General features: G+C 33.9%; 1 protein-coding gene across 2 annotated transcripts in view; it reads left to right on the forward strand.

Annotated features, from left to right (window-relative positions):
* Positions 1–20,000, forward strand: part of LOC135201147 (fibroblast growth factor receptor-like 1) — a 174,032-nt gene that overhangs the window by 108,061 nt on the left and 45,971 nt on the right. For both annotated transcript variants that reach the window (XM_064230033.1, XM_064230027.1), the window contains exons 2-4: positions 12,251–12,525; positions 13,939–14,016; positions 16,198–16,330. In XM_064230033.1, coding sequence (XP_064086103.1) covers positions 12,251–12,525; positions 13,939–14,016; positions 16,198–16,330 — 486 coding nt within the window. The remainder of the gene's footprint in view (positions 1–12,250; positions 12,526–13,938; positions 14,017–16,197; positions 16,331–20,000) is intronic.

Below are 20,000 nucleotides of genomic sequence, written 5' to 3' on the forward strand. Positions count from 1 at the left end.
TCGAGATCATTCAGCGACTGCGCGCACACACGCAGTATAAGAGAAATTGTATCGAAGAGGGTTTTTTTGAATTTGAGTGGGTCGTAGGTAGCTCATTTTGGCATTCAGATCGCTGAGATTTTGGTGCAATAGAGTGAAAGAGGGAGTGAATGTGTGTATGTGTATGGGTATTTATGTATATATGTGTATATACATATAAATATGTGTATTTGTAAATATATATATATGATATATATATATATATTATATATATATGTAAATATATATGTATATATATATATATATGTATATTATATATTTATATATATATTTTCTATGTATATTTACATATATACATACATACATGCATGCATACATTATATAAATATATATATGTATATATATGTGTATGTCATATTTTTTTTATATATTATATGCATATACACACTACGAGTATATATATTACACATGTACATTATACGTATATATATATATATATATATATATATATATATATATATATATCCTCTCCAAAGACATCGTTGTCACAAGCCCGATAAAGGTAGGGAACAGTTATCTTGAATAAACACCACTATTTATCCAAAATGGAAAGTATCTTAAACGACAGGAACAAATTCGAAATGATTGGCAACTCCCGACTATCTTAATATCTTTGAAAATACAAGACAAAATTAACCGTTTCCTTAGGTCTTTGAGAAAGGATAATATCATTGATGAAACCACATATCAGGAACTATATTCCACAGGGTTCTTCTCTCTCTCTCTCTCTCTCTCTCTCGGTCTCTCTCTCTCTCTCTCTTCTCTGATCTCTCTCTCTCTCTCTCTCTCTCTATTCTCTATTAATAATATATATATATGTATATATATATATATATATATATATATATTATATATGCCGCTTGTGTATATACACACACACACCCCCCTTCCTCTCAGTCTTCTTCTGCGCCAAATCTCAGCGCTCTGAAAGCAGAAATGAGCTTGCTCAATTCAAAACCTCCTCTTCGATACAATTTCTCTTATACTGCGTGTGTGCTTGCAGTCGCTGAATGATCTCGATGTCCTCAGCTTGTCTGCAGAGGCCCCGGAAGAGCACTTATGGGAATTATCATTCCATTCCGTTCCATTGGTGGCAAGACTGCTTGCGTCGAATCTGTTGTAATGCACGGGATGCCATTTACGTTTGTGCTTTAAGGCAGCATTTGTAGGCCCCCAAAATACTCGTCCCCTTTCCTGCCCTGCTCCCCCCCCACTCCCTCCCTTGCAAAGTGGATATGACTAGAAATCCCCACCAACTCTCTCTCTCTCTCTCTCTCTCTCTCTCTCTCTCTCAAAGCAAAAAGCAACTCGCATTTCTCTCTCCAAGTTAAAGTGTCAGATGATATAATGAACGTGAATAGGTAAGATTTAAGGTGTCAAATGATATAATGAGCGTGAGGAGGTAAAAGTTAAAGTGTCAGATGATATAATGAGCGTGAATAGATAAATGTTAGTCAAATTATACAATGAGCATGAATAGTTAAAAGTTAAAAGAGTCAAATGATATAATGAGCTTGCATGTGGAAAAGTTAGTCAAATGATATAATGATCTTTAGTAGATAAAAGTTAGAGTCTAATTATACAATGAGCTTGAATAGGTAAAAGAGTCAAATTATATAAGGAGCATGAATAGGTAAAATTAAAGAGTCAAATGATATAATGAGATTGAATATGTAATAAAACCTGATTCTCTCTCTCTCTCTCTCTCTCTCTCTCTCTCTCTTCTCTCTCTCTCTCCATGTCCCACGCCAAATTTTGGGACAGTTATAAAAGAGGGTCCAGCCGGACCTGGGGCAGGCGAGGCGACACCCCGAAGTGAACTTATTACGATCAGATATCTTTCCTGGTCATTATCGGTCCCTGGATGTCAAAAGAGGCGAAATAACGAGCGAGAAATAAAGAGGAATTGAGGAGGAGGAGGAGGAAGGAGGAGGAGGGGTCGTCGTCTTCCTCCCCCTTACGAGAGAGAGAGAGAGAGAGAGAGTTTCATAAACTACTGAAGCTCTTTATCTATTTCGATGCTCGAATATCGAAAAACGAAAATGACTTATTTTGAGAGAGAGAGAGAGAGAGAGTTTTATATATTGTGATATTTGAAATTGATAAAATGAATATTACTTGTTTTGAGAGAGAAAGAGAGAGGGAGAGAGAGATATCAATGTTCTACAAAGACCCCAAAACTAACATTATACCTGATGGAGAGAGAGAGAGAGAGAGAGAGAGAGAAATATTTATTTATGACGTAGTAAGTACCTGCTTAGCAAAAAATAATGTACATTTTAAGTTAATTTTAAGATGGCATCCTATACCCAAAACTTGAGAAAGACTGAATTAGAGGAAATGAACCCCAGAGAGAGAGAGAGAGAGAGAGAGAGAGAGAGAAGAGAGAGAGAGAGAATCTTGGAATCAATGAGAGAGTGCAGAGAAATTTAAATAATGACAGGGATGGCTAATGTAAAGCAGCATGTAAAAGGGTCAGGGGTGCGACGGTCGAGCTCATATTCCAGCCGGAAGTCATTCCAGTCAGATGGAAGGGACGGGAATGTAAATGCTCCTGGGAATCAGGAGAGAAAGAGAGAGAGAGAGAGAGAGAGAGAGAGAGAGAGAGAGACGGGGGGGTGGGATTTTTTTTTATGAATAGGTTCATAGATATATTAATGTGTAAAGAATGAAAGGGTCAGAAATATAGGTATTATATGAATATACGTTTTAATTTATTAATACATTACCTGAAAAACAGAAAGGACGAGGAGAGAGAGAGAGAGGCGATTTTTTTTATGAATAGGTTCATAGATGTATTAATGCGTAAAGAAACGAATGAAAGGGTCAGAAATATAGGTATTATATGAATATACATTTTAAATTATTAATACGTTACCTGAAAAGCAGAAAGGATTTCATTACGCTCAACCATTCAGAGTCAACCCAGTTATCGTCAAAGGTTGAACAAACCAGAAAATTAAAAAAATAATGTAATTCTCGGTTATTTTTTGTATTGTACTTCCTTTCTTCCTACCACTTTTATAATTATTTATTTATTTGTTTATTTATTTATTTCTTCTTATATTGAAAAGGGTTCCTTTCTGTTACCTTCTCGGGTATACTCCGACGATGTTATATATATATATATATATATATATATATATTATATTAATATATATATATATATAGTAGTACGTATATATATATATATATATTAATATAGTACTTATATATTATATATATTACATATATGTATATATATGCATATAAAATATATATATATATTATATATATATAATATATATATATATATTATAATATATATTCTACATATATATATATATATATACATATATAGTATATATTTATATATATATATATATATATATATTCATATGCTAGGGTCGAACACTCACTATATCTCTGTAAAAGACTGTAATGGAGAAATGAAATTGTACGGCAGGAAATCTCTCAAAATGCAGTTTTTTTTCAGCCCATTGTAAAAGTTCGTTGTTTACTCCAATTCAATATCCTGTCGAATGATTGATGTAAAATTCCTTTTTTTTTTCTTTCCTCGTTTCGTTTCAAACTTCCCCCTTTTATTCTGTTTTGTATTTAATCTTTTTTTCTTCTTTCCTTTTTGATTTGATCTTCCTCCCTTATTTTATTTCTTCTAATTTCTTCTTATTTCTTCTTATTTCTGTTCCGTGGATACTATGGCATTGACATAGGCCATCGGGAATTACTAACATGACATTTAAATGAATAACTAAAGCACCCATCGGTAATTACTAACATGACATTTAAATATATAACTAAAGTACCCAACTAACACAGAAACATATATACTGAAATAAGTTTATTTTGTATTAGTCTCCCCCCCACCCTTTATTATTATTATTTTTGTCATTTTTTACAAACAGAGTCCAGTTGAAGAAGAGTTCAATTCAGTATTGCCTTTTCCAGTGACATTCTGATCAAATACCTTTTCTCCTCATTCAGAAATTACCTGACGCCCACCTTCCCCGGATGCAGGGTGGTAATAGTGCCTCTACTAAAATGTATTTCAAGGGATCTTCTAGGCCCTTGTATATATTTCCCCAACAGATTAGTAAGAATATTTGTTACGTGATATTTTCTTGTCTAATAAGCGTCTGTTCTTCTCGTATTTTCTGTAATTTCTTTCAAATTAACTGTAATATTCTTTGGAAGCTTCAAGAATTCCAAATCAGTGTCCCCTGTGGTGGGCTTGTTCCATGTGAATAGGGTTCATCTTCTGAACAACAACAACAGCCGCAACAGCAACAACAATAATAATACTTTATCCCCACCAAAAAAAATAATAATAATAATAATAATTCTTTGTCCTTGTTGGACTTCAAAGGATATCATCGCTTGCTGTCATTCTTTGGAGTAACTTCTAGTCTTCAAAATTTTTGATATTCAGAAGATGAACCCTGATCATGTGAAACAAACTCACCACAGGGGCCACTAACGTGAAATTCCATCTCGTAAAGAATATTATTATTATTATTATTATTATTATTATTATTATTATTATTATTATTATTATTATTATTATTATTATTATTATTATTTGAAACAAACAACAGAAGATATTATGAAATACAGGAAGAAACGATAAGTTTTTAGAAATAATTAAATAATTCTATAAATAATTGAATAGATAAATAGATAAAATGTAAGCAAAATTTTTAAGTTCCAATTGCACAACATCCTCGAAAATAAAAATAAAGAGCCGTTGAAAAGAAATTGTGAAAATTTAAATGAAGCAATGTTGAAAAAAATAAATTTACGAAATGAAGGAATTAGAATAGATACAATGTATAAAAATGCATAATATAATTGGGAAGAGTCAAAAGTCAACATTGTAGGTATATATACACTAACAAATATCCCAGGAAGAGAATTCTCATTTTTCACACTAAAAGATCAGCCTTATTTTTACTCTTGGCCTGAATGCCTACATAGAGAGAGAGAGAGAGAGAGAGAGAGAGAGAGAGAGAGATCACTTATCCTTAACAATGCAAAATGAAAAACAAATATCCAGAGGCCCTTCTATTCCCTTGTTTCGAAAAGCTTTTTGGCCCTGCACTGTTGTAGCTCTCTCTCTCTCTCTCTCTCTCTCTTCTCTCTCTCTCCGGGTGAGACAAAAGTCGTAAACGTGGGTTTACTTGCTTAGGAAAGCACTCGTTTTCGTTGGTCCCATTGTTTTCTGGTGTTGGATAAAACAAGAAGAAGAAGAAGAAAGAAGAAAAAATTAAGAAGAGAATTAGAAGAAGAAGAAGAAGTAAACGAAAGAGAAGAAGCAGAAGAAGAAAATTAAGAAGAAGATAATTAAAAGAAGAAGAAGAAAGCTAGAGAGAAGAAGAAGAAGGAGAGAATTAGAAGAAAAAGAAGAGGAAGAAGTAAACGAAGGAAGAAGAAGAAGAAGAAGAAAACGAAAGAAAAATAGAAGAAGCAGAAAAAGAAGAAGACTAAGAAAGAAGTAAACGAAATAAAAGAATGCGAAAGAAAAGACGTAGTAGTAAACGAAGAAGAAGAAGAAGAAGAAGAAGAAGAAGAAGAAGAAGAAGAAGAAGCAGCGTTTAACTTCTCTTATTCCTCTTCAAGTGTTTATTTTGCCTCTAGAGAGCCGCCTGGAAAACTTGCTAATGAAAAATTAGTTTGATTTTCTTTGTGCTCGTCGTTTTCCACTTCCTCTTAATCCTATTTTTCTTTTTTCATTCGTTTATTCAGATGCAGAGGAATCGAGTTAAAAAGGGCTTCTTTAGATTTTAACGATTTACTTACACTTTTATCTAATTTTTTTTCAATAAGTACCTCCCATTATTCTTTAGAAGGATGAATTCCAAGCCAGTGACCCCTGTGGTGGACTGATTCCTTATGGATAGGGTTCCTCTTCAGAGTAATAATAATGATGTTGATTGTTTATTGGTATATTAATTTAGTAAGTGATCTCTTCTTTCTGTATCTCCCACTACCTTCTATTACTTTCTTCTAATGAACACTATAATATTCTTTGGAAGCTTGAATTTCAAGTAAGTGGTCCCTTTGTTGAGCTTGTTCTATTATTTTTTATTGATGTTTTTGTTTATGTTTCTTTTTTAATAAATGATGTCTTCTTTCTGTATCTTCCATTACCTTCTGTTACTTCTTTCTGTGAAGACCATATTTTTTTGGAAATTGAATAGGAATTCAATGGACCGTGTGGTGGACTAGTTCCATATGAATAGCGTTCTTCATCTTCTGAATAATAATAATAATAATAATTTGTAAGTATTCTACTTTGGTAGAAAAACTATATTCCCTTTCCTTCCTTCATATAGTATTTTAATTGTTCATAAATTCAAGGTGGGAAGGGAATATATGAATATTCTGGACCTTATTTTTTTACCTACTTTCTGAGTTGATATTTATGTTTATTTTCAAAGGAAACGTTTGGAAAATATTGGACAGTTTGTGAGGAACAAAGAGGTGACATCAAGAGCTCGAGAAGTCGTACATTTTCTTTAGTGCCACCGTCTCCATATATATAATGTTTCATCTGTTCTTCTCTCTTCTCCCATTCTCGTTCACAAGGGCAGTTTCAGTTTCTGTAATGGTCTTCTGTTTCGTGTGCCTGTTGGATTACAGTTTCTCGACTGGTCTTCTGTTTCCTGTTGATTTCAGTTTCTCTATTGGTCTTTTGTTTCCTGTTGATTTCAGTTTCTCTATTGGTCTTCTGTTTCCTGTTGATTTCAGTTTCTATATTGGTCTTCTGTTTCCTGTTGATTTCAGTTTCTCTATTGGTCTTCTGTTTCCTGTATCTGTTGGATTACAGTTTCTCGACTGGTCTTCTGTTTCGTGAGTCTGTTTGATGTCAGTTTCTCTAATGGTCTTCTGTCTCGTGTGTCTGATTTCAGTTTCTCTACTGGTTTTCTGTTTCCTGTATCTGTTTGATGTCAGTTTCTCTAATGGTCTTCTCTTTCCTGTATCTGTTTGATTTCAGTTTCTCTTTTGGTCTTCTGTTTCCTATGTCTGTTCAATGTCAGTTTCTGTAATGGTCTTCTGTTTCCTGTGTCTGTTCAATGTCAGTTTCTCTAATGGTCTTCTGTTTCCTGTATGTGTTTGGTTTCAGTTTCTCGACATGGGAGAAAGAGAATATGGACGCAGCTTGTATTGAAAGGACTGAAAAGGGCTGCAGTAGCCTTAGGAAGGGACGCTGCAATGAACCTTGAGTGTTGAGTAGCACCTATGCAGTGCAACATGGTAGACAACGTGTTATATAGGGGTCATGTGTATAAAAGGAGCTTCACATCTCTGAGCTGATTGGCCAGCAGATGCTGTTAACGTGATCACGCTGGATCCAAGGTTCTGAACGTTCGTTAGGGCAAATGGCCTGGTTTAGCCCGGGGAACAATACGCTCAGATCAGGTTACGGCATATAGGACACTCCTACTGTAGACAATGATAACTGCTCTGGCGCTGTGTGCATTGTTCGTAATTTTGTATTGTCTGCTTGTTTCAGCGTTGTTTGTATAGTATCACATCATAGGAGGATTCCTGAAATAACATAAGGTTTATTTTACAACACCCACCTTACCGTAGTTATAATATGGAAGTAACAATATATATATATATATATATATATATATATATATATATATATATATATATATATATATATATATATATATATATATATACATACATACATATAGGCCTGCTGAATAATAAGGTAATATAATATCTACGTAACTGAATGAGGAAGCTGAGAGAGAGAGAGAGAGAGAGAGAGAGAGAGAGAGAGAGAGAGAGAGAGAGGCGTGACATCAGATCTGTGTCGAACTTTGAAACTGGAAAAAAACACATTCTTATTGATCTGTTTATATATATATATATATATATATATATATATATATATAAATATATATATATATATGTGTGTGTGTGTGTGTGTGTGTGTGTGTGTGTGTGTATGGTGTGCATATATATGTGTATATATATGTATATATATATATATATATATATATATATATATATATATATATATATATTAATTTTCTACTTTTATTTATGCATATTTTCGTAATCATTTTTTGTTATCCAGTTTCATTAATCCTTTATTTTATTGTGCATAACTTGACTAAAATTTTGAAGACTCTGTCAGTCTGAGGACGTCTCTCTCTCTCTCTCTCTCTCTCTCTCTCTCTCTCTCTCTCTCTCTCTCTCTCTCTCTCTCTCTCTCAGATATGCTTTATAAATTTTTTATAATAAATGGAGATAGGAAACAGCGACCCCATGTGGGAATGGGCAAAGATAAAGAAGAAGAAGAAGAAGAAGAAGAAGAAGAAGAAGAAGAAGAAGAAGAAGAAGAAGAAAAATATAGTCTTAGGCTCACTCTTCAATGTCTGTTACATTTTTGTAAAGACAATTCTTTTTCGGCTGTTATACTGAATGCACATGACGTCATTCCATAACTCAGAAACCTGGTATCATAATTATTTTTTGTGCAACGTTGCATTTTGCAAGTGCCGTTGCTGTTTAGACTTCCGTGTGCCCGTTGAATAACCAGCTATTTGCACGTACGTGTAACCAGAGATAAGTGGCTATTCGCACGGATATATATATATGTGTGAAGTGGGAAGGTATATGTGGGATGGTATATATGTGCTTTGTGCCTGTCAATACAAGCGTATATTTTCCAGTAATTTGGGGAATGAAATACGAAACACGCCACCACGTACGAAATCAATGTATAACTGGGAAGCACAAAGAGCTGGGTTTTGGACGCTACGGGAAGTTACTTAGCCTGAGGTCGACGCACACGGGAAGAATAATGTACGTATATGTGTATTGTATGTTTGTTTGTATGTACATGCATACATATACCTATATATACATATAAATGCACACAACGTCGTTATTGGAAGTAAAACTCATATATGTATATATATATATATATATATATATATATATATATATATATATATATATATATATATATATATATATATATAATACACACACACACACACACACACATATATATATATATATATATATATATATATAGTATGTGTATGTTGTATGTATGTATGTATTTATATCATACCAGCTGAAAAATAATATCTTCGTAACTAACTGAGGAATCATAGAGAGAGAGAGAGAGAGAGAGGAGAGAGAGAGTCTAGATAAAAAAAAATAAGGGCAGCGTCAGTATGAAAATAAATAAAAAATGTCTTATGTAATTCATTCCTACCAAGTAGGGGCACTCCGAAGGTGCAAAAACAGCGCAACTAACCCGCCCCCACCCACCCACCCCACCCCCAGCCCCCGCCATTTTTTTCAAGTTGTCCCCATGAAAACAACGATGATCCGAATCGTATTTTTGCTTCAAAATGTCTCCACCCCCTCACCCCCCACTTCCTCTTAGATCAATGACGTTCATAATCTTGTGATTAAGCTTCAAGATGTCACTTCGTATGTGAAGTGAGTACATCTGAGTATATTTGGAGAGGCCATTGGTACTCATGTATACTTTTAGTTACTCTTATGTGAAGTGAGTACACTTGAGTACACGTGGAAAGGCCATTGGTAGTCATGTACACTGTTAGTCACTTCATATTATATTTGTATTGAGTACATTTGAGTACATCTGAGTATATGTGGAGAGGCCAGTGATACTCACGTACCCTATTAGTCATTTCGCACGTGAAGTGAGTACATTTGATTACATCTCAGAAGAGGCCAGGGGTACTCATGTACACTTTTAGTTACTCTTTATGTGAAGTGAGTGTATTTGAGTACATCTTGGTACATTTGGAGAGACCAGTAGTACTCACGTTCACTGTTAGTCACTTGGCACTTGAAACTTGAGTACATTTGAGTACATTTAAGTACATTTTGACCTTGTGGATACTTATACCTGGATACAAATGGGTTATTTGAGTTATATAATTGGATATATTTCACCCATTCATCTTTTTTTTATGTATACTGTCCACTGGAACCATTTATTCAGTGGGGGTATTAAATACACTGGGTACATTTAGTTCAGTGGTACATTTGGTATATTTTGTTCATTTGGCACATTTGCCACATGGGTATAATTTGTTCTTTGGTAATTTGGTATATTTTGTATTGGGTACATTCCCTACGTGTGTACATTTGTTCACTGATACGTTTGGTATGCTTTGTTCATTGAGTACATTTCTTAATGTTCATATTCAGATATTATCAGTTCCCAAAGGTTCTCCCATCATGTTTTACTATTCTTTTTTAAATCTAAAAAGTAATATTACTTCATGATGGACAGAAAGTTGACAAGATATACTTTTCATCAACTCTGTATCTCGTTTCTCATTCATTTCTGATTGAATATGGAGAGCTGGAATTGTGACTAGAACCGAGGAGAAATTATTAACACTCCTCAAAGCTTCTTGGAAAAGTTCGAGCCCACAAAGTTTGGTATTCCAGAATATGGAAAGGTCCCGAGTACACTTATAAGTAGAGAATGCTCTCTCTCTCTCTCTCTCTCTCTCTCTCTCTCTCTCTCTCTCTCTCTCTCTCTCTCTCTCTAATGATAAATAATAATAATAAAGAGGCAAGACTATACCAACCTCTTCTCTCTCTCTCTCTCTCTCTCTCTCTCTCTCTCTCTCTCTCTCTCTCTCTCTCTCTCTCTCTCTCTCTCTCTCTCTAATGCGATTATAATCTATGTCACCATCACCACAGGCATTTAATGATGATGGTTTTGATCGACCGTTCCGGGACTTATGCATTCACTTTCATTCCTGCAAAAAGAAAAATGAGTAAGAAGAAGAGGGAGAAAGAATAATAATAATAAAAAAAAAATACCCGCCGGAAGTCGGAAAAGAGTAAATGAGGGAGAAATAGAAAGAATGAAGAGAAAACTGACAAAATTGAAGAAGATGGAATAATGATCAGAAAAAGGGCGGAAGGACGGACGAATAACTTATCGAGTGTCTGAGTCAGCACCTCGTCAATTACCTTTTTGATAGGGAAAGTTCGTCCGCTGTGATTTTAAATCATTATATTATACCCGGTTGTACATTCCCGAACTGTATCCGAGTACCCCACCGGGGACTTCCCTGAAAAAAAGCTGGGCGCCATATCTTAAAAATTAACCTTAGAATCTAATTGAAAATATTCTCATTGTGTCTCCCACGCCCAAAGTACAATTAGGATGCTTCATTAAACTAATTTGCTACCAAGTTCCAACTTCATTAGGTTTTGATGAACAGATTGTGCAATGTAATTAAATGCGCACCTCACGTGGTGCTTTGTAGGCATTACTTAATATTTTTGCCCTGGAAAAAAGGGGGAAAATAATCTCACATTATTTTTTCCTTTACCCTAAAAAAAATCTCAAAATTTTGTTCCTCTTGAAGCACATCAAAATTTTTTCTTTTAAAAAAATCTTTTTATTTTTTTCCTTTCAAAAATCTCATAATTTTTTCCCTGGAAAAATCTCAAATCTCGTAATTTTTTCCCTTAAGAAGTCTCAATATTTCCCTTATAAAATCTCATAATTTTTCCAGTAAAAAATCTTAATTTGTTCCCCTTAGAAAAATCTCAAAATTTGTCCTTCAAAAAATCTCAATTTTTTTTCTTTCAAAATTCTCAACGTTTTTCCTTCAAAAAAATTATTTTTCCTTAAAAAAAACTCAAATTTTTTTTTCCTCCCCCAAAGTTTTCTTCACTAGAAAAAGACCTAAAATTTTTTTTGCTTCCACAAAATTTTCTTCCCTTCATAAAAAATTTTCCCCTTAAAAGAATCTCAATTTTTTCCCTTCAAAAATATATCAACATTTTTTCCCTTCAAAAAAATCTCAAAATATTTTCCTTCCAAAACATCTCAAATTTTTTCCCTTCTCCAAAATTTTTCCTTTTCAAAAAATCTCAAATATGTTTCCTTCAAAAAAGATCTCAAATTTTTTCATTGCAAAAATCTCAAATTTTCCCTCTACGAAAAAAATTTAAAAATTTTTCAAATTTAATTTGTTTACTTTCCCAAAAGTTTTTCCCTTCAAAAAAATCTCCAAGTTTTTCCTTCCAAAAAAAAATCTCAAATGTTTGTCCTTCCCAAATCTTTTTGCCTTTCAAAACAATCAGCTTTTCTTCCTTCAAAAAATAAAAAAAATCTCAAAATCTTTTTCCCCTTCAAAAAAATCTCAAAATTTGTTTCCTTCCCCCAAACCAGGCATGGAAGAGAGTCGGCAAGAGGAGACCAAAGCAGAAAGGAAGAAGAAGACTCGCCAGCAGGAAGAACGCGAACAAGAAGAAGAGCAGAAGAGGAGGAAGATGAGCGGGGGTGGGGGTGTGGGAGGGGGGAAGCCTGACCCCAAGAGGATCACCTGGGGGAGGCCCCAGACCGACAGGGCGTATTTCCACCCAGATACCCAGAAGAACGTCACCGTCATAGTTGGGCAGAAGGCCATGTTGCCCTGCACCGTCTTCAACATTGAGCAGGAGGATGTGAGTTCTTCGATGTTGTTGTTGCGATTTCCGTTGTTTTGCTGTTGTTTCGACGTTGTTTCACCGCTCTTGTTATTCTTGCTAATCTGGATTTTTGAGGATGAGAGTTCTTCGATGTTGTTGTTGTTTGTTGTTTTTGTTGCGATTTAAGTTGTTTTGCTGTTTTTTGGATGTTGTTTCACCGCTGCTGTTATTCGTGTTAGTGTGGATTTTGTTTTTTTTATTTCCATTGTTGTGTCTGTTTCGAGTTTGCTGTCATTTTTTTTTACAATTTCCACTGTTGTTTCGGCCGTTGTTTTTGTTCCTGCTTTGAGTTTCTTGTTGTTTTCTTTATCATGGATGTGAGTTTCATGTTGTTGTTTTTTTTTTGCTGTTTTTGGAAGTTGTTTTACCAATTTTGTCATTGTTGTTGATATGCATTACGTTTCTGTTGTTTTGTTTTTGTTATTTTTAGCATTTATTTTGTTGTTTTACCGCTTTTATTGTTTGCTGTTGATTTATGAGTGGCCTGTTGTTGTTTTTAGTTATTATTTTTTTTTTATTTGTTCTCATGCTATTCTTGTTGTTGCTGAATAGGATTCTATTTTTTCTTTATTTATTTTCTTTTTGTTGCTTATCATACTGTTGTTTTGCCGCTGTTGTTGTTGTTTTAAATTAAATGAGTTTCAAGAAAACGACTCTGAAGTTCCTAACCTCTGTTCCCATTTTCTTTGAGTCCCGTTTTCTTTTATGCAGAAGATATAGAAAGCGAACTGTTCAGACATTGATGGATTCATTTCTCATCTGGCCTTTTTATGCTAATTTTGGGAACTGGGCTGCCTTTCTTATATTCTGGATATTTGAATAATTCTCTCTCTCTCTCTCTCTCTCTCTCTCTCTCTCTCTCTCTCTCTCTCTCTCTCTCTCTCTCTCCGATAATAAGGTTTTTTCCTAGTTTGAAACGCCCTATTGAAAGAAGGCGAATTAAATTTTCATTGTAAACTAGGGAGTCTCTCTCTCTCTCTCTCTCTCTCTCTCTCTCTCTCTCTCTCTCTCTCTCTCTAATAAGGTTTTTCCTTGCTTGAGAGAAAAATTAAATTGTCATAATGAAGTATTGAGCTCTCTCTCTCTCTCTCTCTCTCTCTCTCTCTCTCTCTCTCTCTCTCTCTCAATGTGGATATATATATATATATATATATATATATATATATATATATATATATATATATATATATAAACAAATTGGTCTTAGCATGGTATCTCCTTAGCAGTATCTTATGGTATCTTATCAGTGGGACCCACTGATTAATACCTGTACTCTCTCTCTCTCCTCTCTCTCTCTCTCTCTCTCTCTCTCTCTCGTGAACGTTAAGAGTCTTGTGTAACTTTTCGAGGAATACTTCAAACTTCAGAACGATCTCGCCTCTCCCGCAGGTGTCCTGGATAAGACAGCGGGACCTGCACATTCTGACGGTGGGCATTTTCACGTATACAAGCGACGACCGCTTTAAGGTGAGTGGGTTTTGATTGCGTCTAGAGATGTTTATGTTTACAAACATTACGCACACATGTATATATGTGTGTGTGTATCATATATATATATATATATATATATATATATATATATATATATGTAATAAATTCTTTCTGTTAAAACGATACGTCTCAAGTATAAATGGCGCCTATTAAAACACTCTGGTTCTAAGTTAAGGACTATATCTCGTTGGACTGACTTCCTATAAATATATATATATATATATATATATATATATATATATATATATATATATATAATTTACATTTATATATACTTTATATATATGTATGTATACATATATATATATATATATATATATATATATATATGTATATATGCCATATGTATGTTTGTATGCATATATGCCATAAGTATGTATGTATGTGTATATATATATATATATTATATATATATATATATATATATATATAACATATATATATGTGTATATATGCCATATGTAATGTTTGTATGCTATATGCCATATGTATTTATGTATGTGTATATATATATATATATATATATATATATATATATATATATATATATTATATATATGTTTATATATTTATATATATGTATATACATATATTTATATATAGATATACATATATATATATATATATATATTATATATGTGTGTGTGTGTGTGTGTGTGTGTGTGTGTGCGTGTGTACCATTAAAAAATGTGAATTTCTTATTATTTTTTCACTTACAAAGGATTTCCTTTAACTGGAGACTATACATACTCTCTTGCAGTATGCTAACCTTATCTGAGATAACTGTTAAAATAATAACTACACCTAATTACTTATTAAGCGTAATATTTCCCTTCATAATCATTATCAGTCAGCTACATAATGCAGAATCACCGCGATAAAAATAAATCTATGTGAAATGAATAATTAGATTTCTAAGGGAGCCACAGTCGTGGGATTATTCCCATATCAAAGTTAATAGTTTAATCATTCTTTTCCCTCTTACGTTTCATCAAAGCGAATTCAGAATCCTTGTTATTGTTTGAAGTAGCTGCCGTGGGGGAAAGGTGCCTTGGGTTATTACAAGTTCCTCCTCCTCCTCCTCCTCCTCCTCCTCCTCCTCCTCCTCCTCCTCCTCCTCCTCCTCCTCCTCCTCTTCTTCTTCTTCTTCTTCTTCTTCGAGGTTAAAGGGTAACGCTGCATCACGAGGTACTTTGAAGATAATTGGGGGATAAAATGAGATACGAAATATTTTTGGGACGATATGGATATCAGAGCTTCAGTATCCCTTATTGAGGCTGATCTGAGCAGCCATAATGATATTAATATCTATTATGATATAATACAATATAATTAGGCAGTATTCCCAATGATTAATAAGTATTACAGGAATAATAATGATTTACAAGACGTGAAAAATGATGAGATAGCGAGAATAATTGATATTTTTTTAATAATGACAAGAATCATTTATACCTTTGTTAATTAGGACAAGGGTCGTATACAATTATCCTAATAGTATTATTACGAATCACTTATAACTTTTTTAATAATGACAAGAGTCATAACTGTATTAATTATGGAAAGAATCATTTATATAGTTTTTGTAATAATTATGAGAGTCGCTATAACATTTTTAATAATGACAAGAATTATTTATACTTTTGGTAAGTGAGGCAAGCATCACTTATAATTTTTTTAGTAGTAATAGGACTCACTTATAACTTTTTTAATAATGACAGTCAATTATAATTTTGCCTAATACTAATAAGAATCACATAACTTTTTTAATAATTTCAAGAATTATTCATACTTATACTAATTAGGACAAAAATAATATACTAATTAGGACAATAATAATAATTTTTTTAAATAATAATAATAAGAATCATTTATAACATTTTTAATGGTGACAAGAATCATTCATAAATTTTTAACATGACATTTATAACTTGAAAAAATTTAAGAATCATAACTTTTTCTTAAATGACAAGAACCACTGCTAACAGTTTTGAAAATAACAAGAATCACTTGCAACATTTTTAAAAATGACAAGAATCACTTCAATTTATATATACTATATATATATATATATATATATATATATATATATATATATATATATATATTTAAGACGAGATAAGCGTACAATACAACTTTCTCCCATCTCGCCAACAGGTGTACCATCCGGAAAAGAGCAGTGACTGGTACCTGGAAATCAACCCAGTTACTTTCAGAGACGCCGGAGTTTACGAATGTCAGGTGTCTACCAGCCCCAAGATATTTCTGCCGGTTTCGTTAACTGTGGACGGTAAGTTTCTTTGGTTCATACACACACTCACACAAACACATCTAGTATATGTACATACATACTTACATCCGGAAGAGAAGTACCTAGGTTCTAACTTCTTATGTGAACTGTGTGGGTTGATTGGTAATGCCGGGACCCCTCATCTGAGAGACTTGGGTTCGATCTCGAGATAAGTCAGAAATTTATATATATATATAGATATATATATATATATATATATATATATATATATATATATATATATATATATATATATATAATAACGAGATGGTCAATTATCTCGTTATTCTAAAATGTAGCGATGAACCAAGAGCGGCCAAAGACAACTGGTAACATTCTCTCTCTCTCTCTCTCTCTCTCTCTCTCTCTCTCTCTCTCTCTCTCTCTCTCTCTCTCTAATAATCTCCCCTTCATGATAAGCCTACATTTCATTATGTTAGGGGAAAAGTGCGCACACATACGTACGAACCCCCACTCAATGTTCACTCCCATAAACTGCTTAAGACCAGTTTCAAAGTCACCTCTACATCAAGCTCTCATAGCGACAGAATAAGGCACTGATTTGCTAAGACAGCACTCTTGATCACACCACCCAAAGAAAGATGCGTTAGCATTCCTAAACTGTCACTCAAACACTCTGTCTCCAGGGAAGTTAAATTGCTGATTCTCTACATTCTAAGAAATGTCATAGCATATCACATTATATATTATTTAAAATATATCATAGCAAATCCCCCTCTTTATGTTACAGATTGCTCAGCCACCTCTCTGCTAGCACCAGCCTAGCCATAGCTCACATAAAACAGGTTATACATATAAAAAAAACACATTGGCTGGCTCATAAAACACTATGATAACAGCACGTCTCTTGCAGTAAAATACTGATTGTAGAAAAACATTTCTTCATCTTGAACTTTCGCACGCTCCCGTGTATGTGATTGGTCAGCAGCTGTACAGACACGTGAAACACGCTGTAGAAAGGCGAAACATCTCCCCGTGGAAGACAACTGATGACTCCTGTAGTCCAAAAGTGCTGTAGAACCCCATAGACTCGTAGAATTTCTCGTATGTGGGCAAACATCAGCAACATCTCTGCAACGGCTGATGGGCTTCTTGCTAGCGTTGGGGAACGATGTTTATGGTGTTTCAGTATGTCAGTCATGTCATCGGTCAACTAAAGAAAAATTAACCCCAGACATACTTCTGTCAAATAATGACCTAAAAATTCTAAGAAAATACTAACTGAACGTCTCCCAAATTAACCCCATTAATATGACCACTGAACTAATTCCTAACTACAACTCGTGAAGGAACTCCATAGGATCACTAAATCACAAATCACTTTCATAACCCCATAAAGAAAATATCAAATTCTCCAACTTAATTCTCAAAAAAAAAATAAAATAAAAAAAATAAAGCTTAACAAACCCAGCCCAAGATTATCACCAAAAATGTTCTCTCAGGCTCTGATATTTCAGTAACCCACAAAATCAGTAAGAACTTTTTACTGCTTACATAATTAATCTCCACGAAACGTAATTTACAAAAACCCGACAAATCATACCTCCCATCCAAAACAGAAATGCCATTTAAAGCTTAACCCCAATTACAACAAATCTCGTAGGAAAAGAACATAAAAGAAAAAAAAATAATAATAACAATAATAACAAGTGAACTTTCCCATCACAGAGTACATAATATATATAATATACATAATCCGGCATCTCCCTCATGAATGCAATATGTATCTTTACGGAATTTGTCGTCGCAACAATTTCATCGATCGGAAACGACCGGAAACAATCCCCTTATGTAGATACATCTCTGTGAAATGCGTCTCTCAGAATAGTGCAAAACTCTAAGCAATCAACACTGAAGGAAAAGAGTCAGCAACTGGACTCATCACAGCATTATCAGCAAAAATCCACCTGTGAACACGTCAGGTGCTCGAACTGCAGTATTGAAATGTCTAGTCAGACTTGCAACATCAGAAAACCCATGATTCTCCAAAAAAATTCTATACTGACACCACATAAGCACATTTCACAAAATTGTCTCCAATGTTGCCCAAAAATTGTCCTTCAAAGACATAACTCCCCCATAATATTACTCAATTATATAAAAAATTATCACCTATTTGGGATATAAACTACGGTAAACTCACCACAATCATATGCCACCAAAAATAACCCACTGGTGAATATAAAAAATGCAACATCTCCATAAGGACTCATAAAACTGCAACACAGTAATGCCACTCGCCTCTTAAGAGCCACCACACCCAAAAAAAACCAGTACCCCCTCTCTTTTGGCTCGTAAAACCCCAGGAAAATAAATCATAACCACAAAAAAAAGTCACCCCAAAGATCAGTGCCATCCCCATATAACACCATGTTAATAATAATACCACCCAGACAATATAAATAATTCCCTCCATTTGACTAATAACCCCATGTGGAATAAGCAAGTCTCCAAAAATATATTATATCTCCAAGCAGGGTCATCAAAAAGTGAAAATCTGTCCCCAAAAAATGCACTCAAAGCATCTAGCTAATACGCTAAAAAAAAAAAAAAAATCAAATGGCCAAAATATTATATCTCCAATTCTCCAGGAAAATAACCCCGAAAAGCCTCTCTAAGGAGCTCAAAGTTACACTCTCTGTTTAGCATAACTGCTGAGAAAGGGCAAAACCCAGCAAGTAAAATTGCCCAGGAAATTCTAGAAAAAAAATCACCAGTGTGCCATAACTCATTATAACAAAACTCCAAATCCAAAAGTGCCTAAGCAAAGACTTCCCCATATTCACTACTGCACTAGCCACTAGAAACTTAATCAAGTTTCCTATCTCTGGCAAAGATGCAACAAACACAATTGTGTGAGAGGCCAACAGTTCCCGGAACACAAATATCCAGAAAAAAAGGTGTAGTGCCATTATGTAGACATTCAAAAAAATGCAAAAATTCTCCCATAAATCTCTCTGCAGCATCAAACGGCTGAAATCATAAACACATTCCCGAACAATGACTCCAAGTCACGAACTGAGATATTAAAAAATTCACACAAACTGTCCTGAGAGAAAAATAAATTCAAACTCGCCCATGATAAAACAATCTTACCTCAGTGATGGCTAACGTCCAAAAAAGGGAAAAAGAAAAACTAATGGCACTGTTAACTGTTCCCGTGACACCTGTAACATCTGTAACTCACGTAGACTTCAAGCAATTATCTGCTGAACTCATAAAAAAAAGAAAACTAACATTGTGGTTAGTTCCTCCCATATCCACAAACATCACCACCCTTAATATTCATTACAACACCCATGTTAGTATAAAAAAATAACACCAATATCAGAACTCGCCAGTATCAGTAGTATCAAGTATCAGAATCATCAACTATCAATACTCGCTAGTATCACCAAAATTATTATCATTAAATTCACCAAAATTCACCAGAAATTGTTATCACCACCCATAAATCATTGACACGTTCCCCAAAAATCATTACCACCATGACTCCCATAGAATCCTCATAAATATCTCCGGTAATGATAATAATCCTCAATAATAATTCTCCATAGTAATTCTCCCGTAAATATCTCCGGAAAATATCTCCGTAAAATATCTCCAGTGTCACCAGTAAAAGCATTAATATTGCCATTCACCAGTATTC

Source organism: Macrobrachium nipponense, chromosome 23, assembly GCF_015104395.2.
Source record: "Macrobrachium nipponense isolate FS-2020 chromosome 23, ASM1510439v2, whole genome shotgun sequence".
Lineage (NCBI taxonomy): Eukaryota > Metazoa > Arthropoda > Malacostraca > Decapoda > Palaemonidae > Macrobrachium > Macrobrachium nipponense.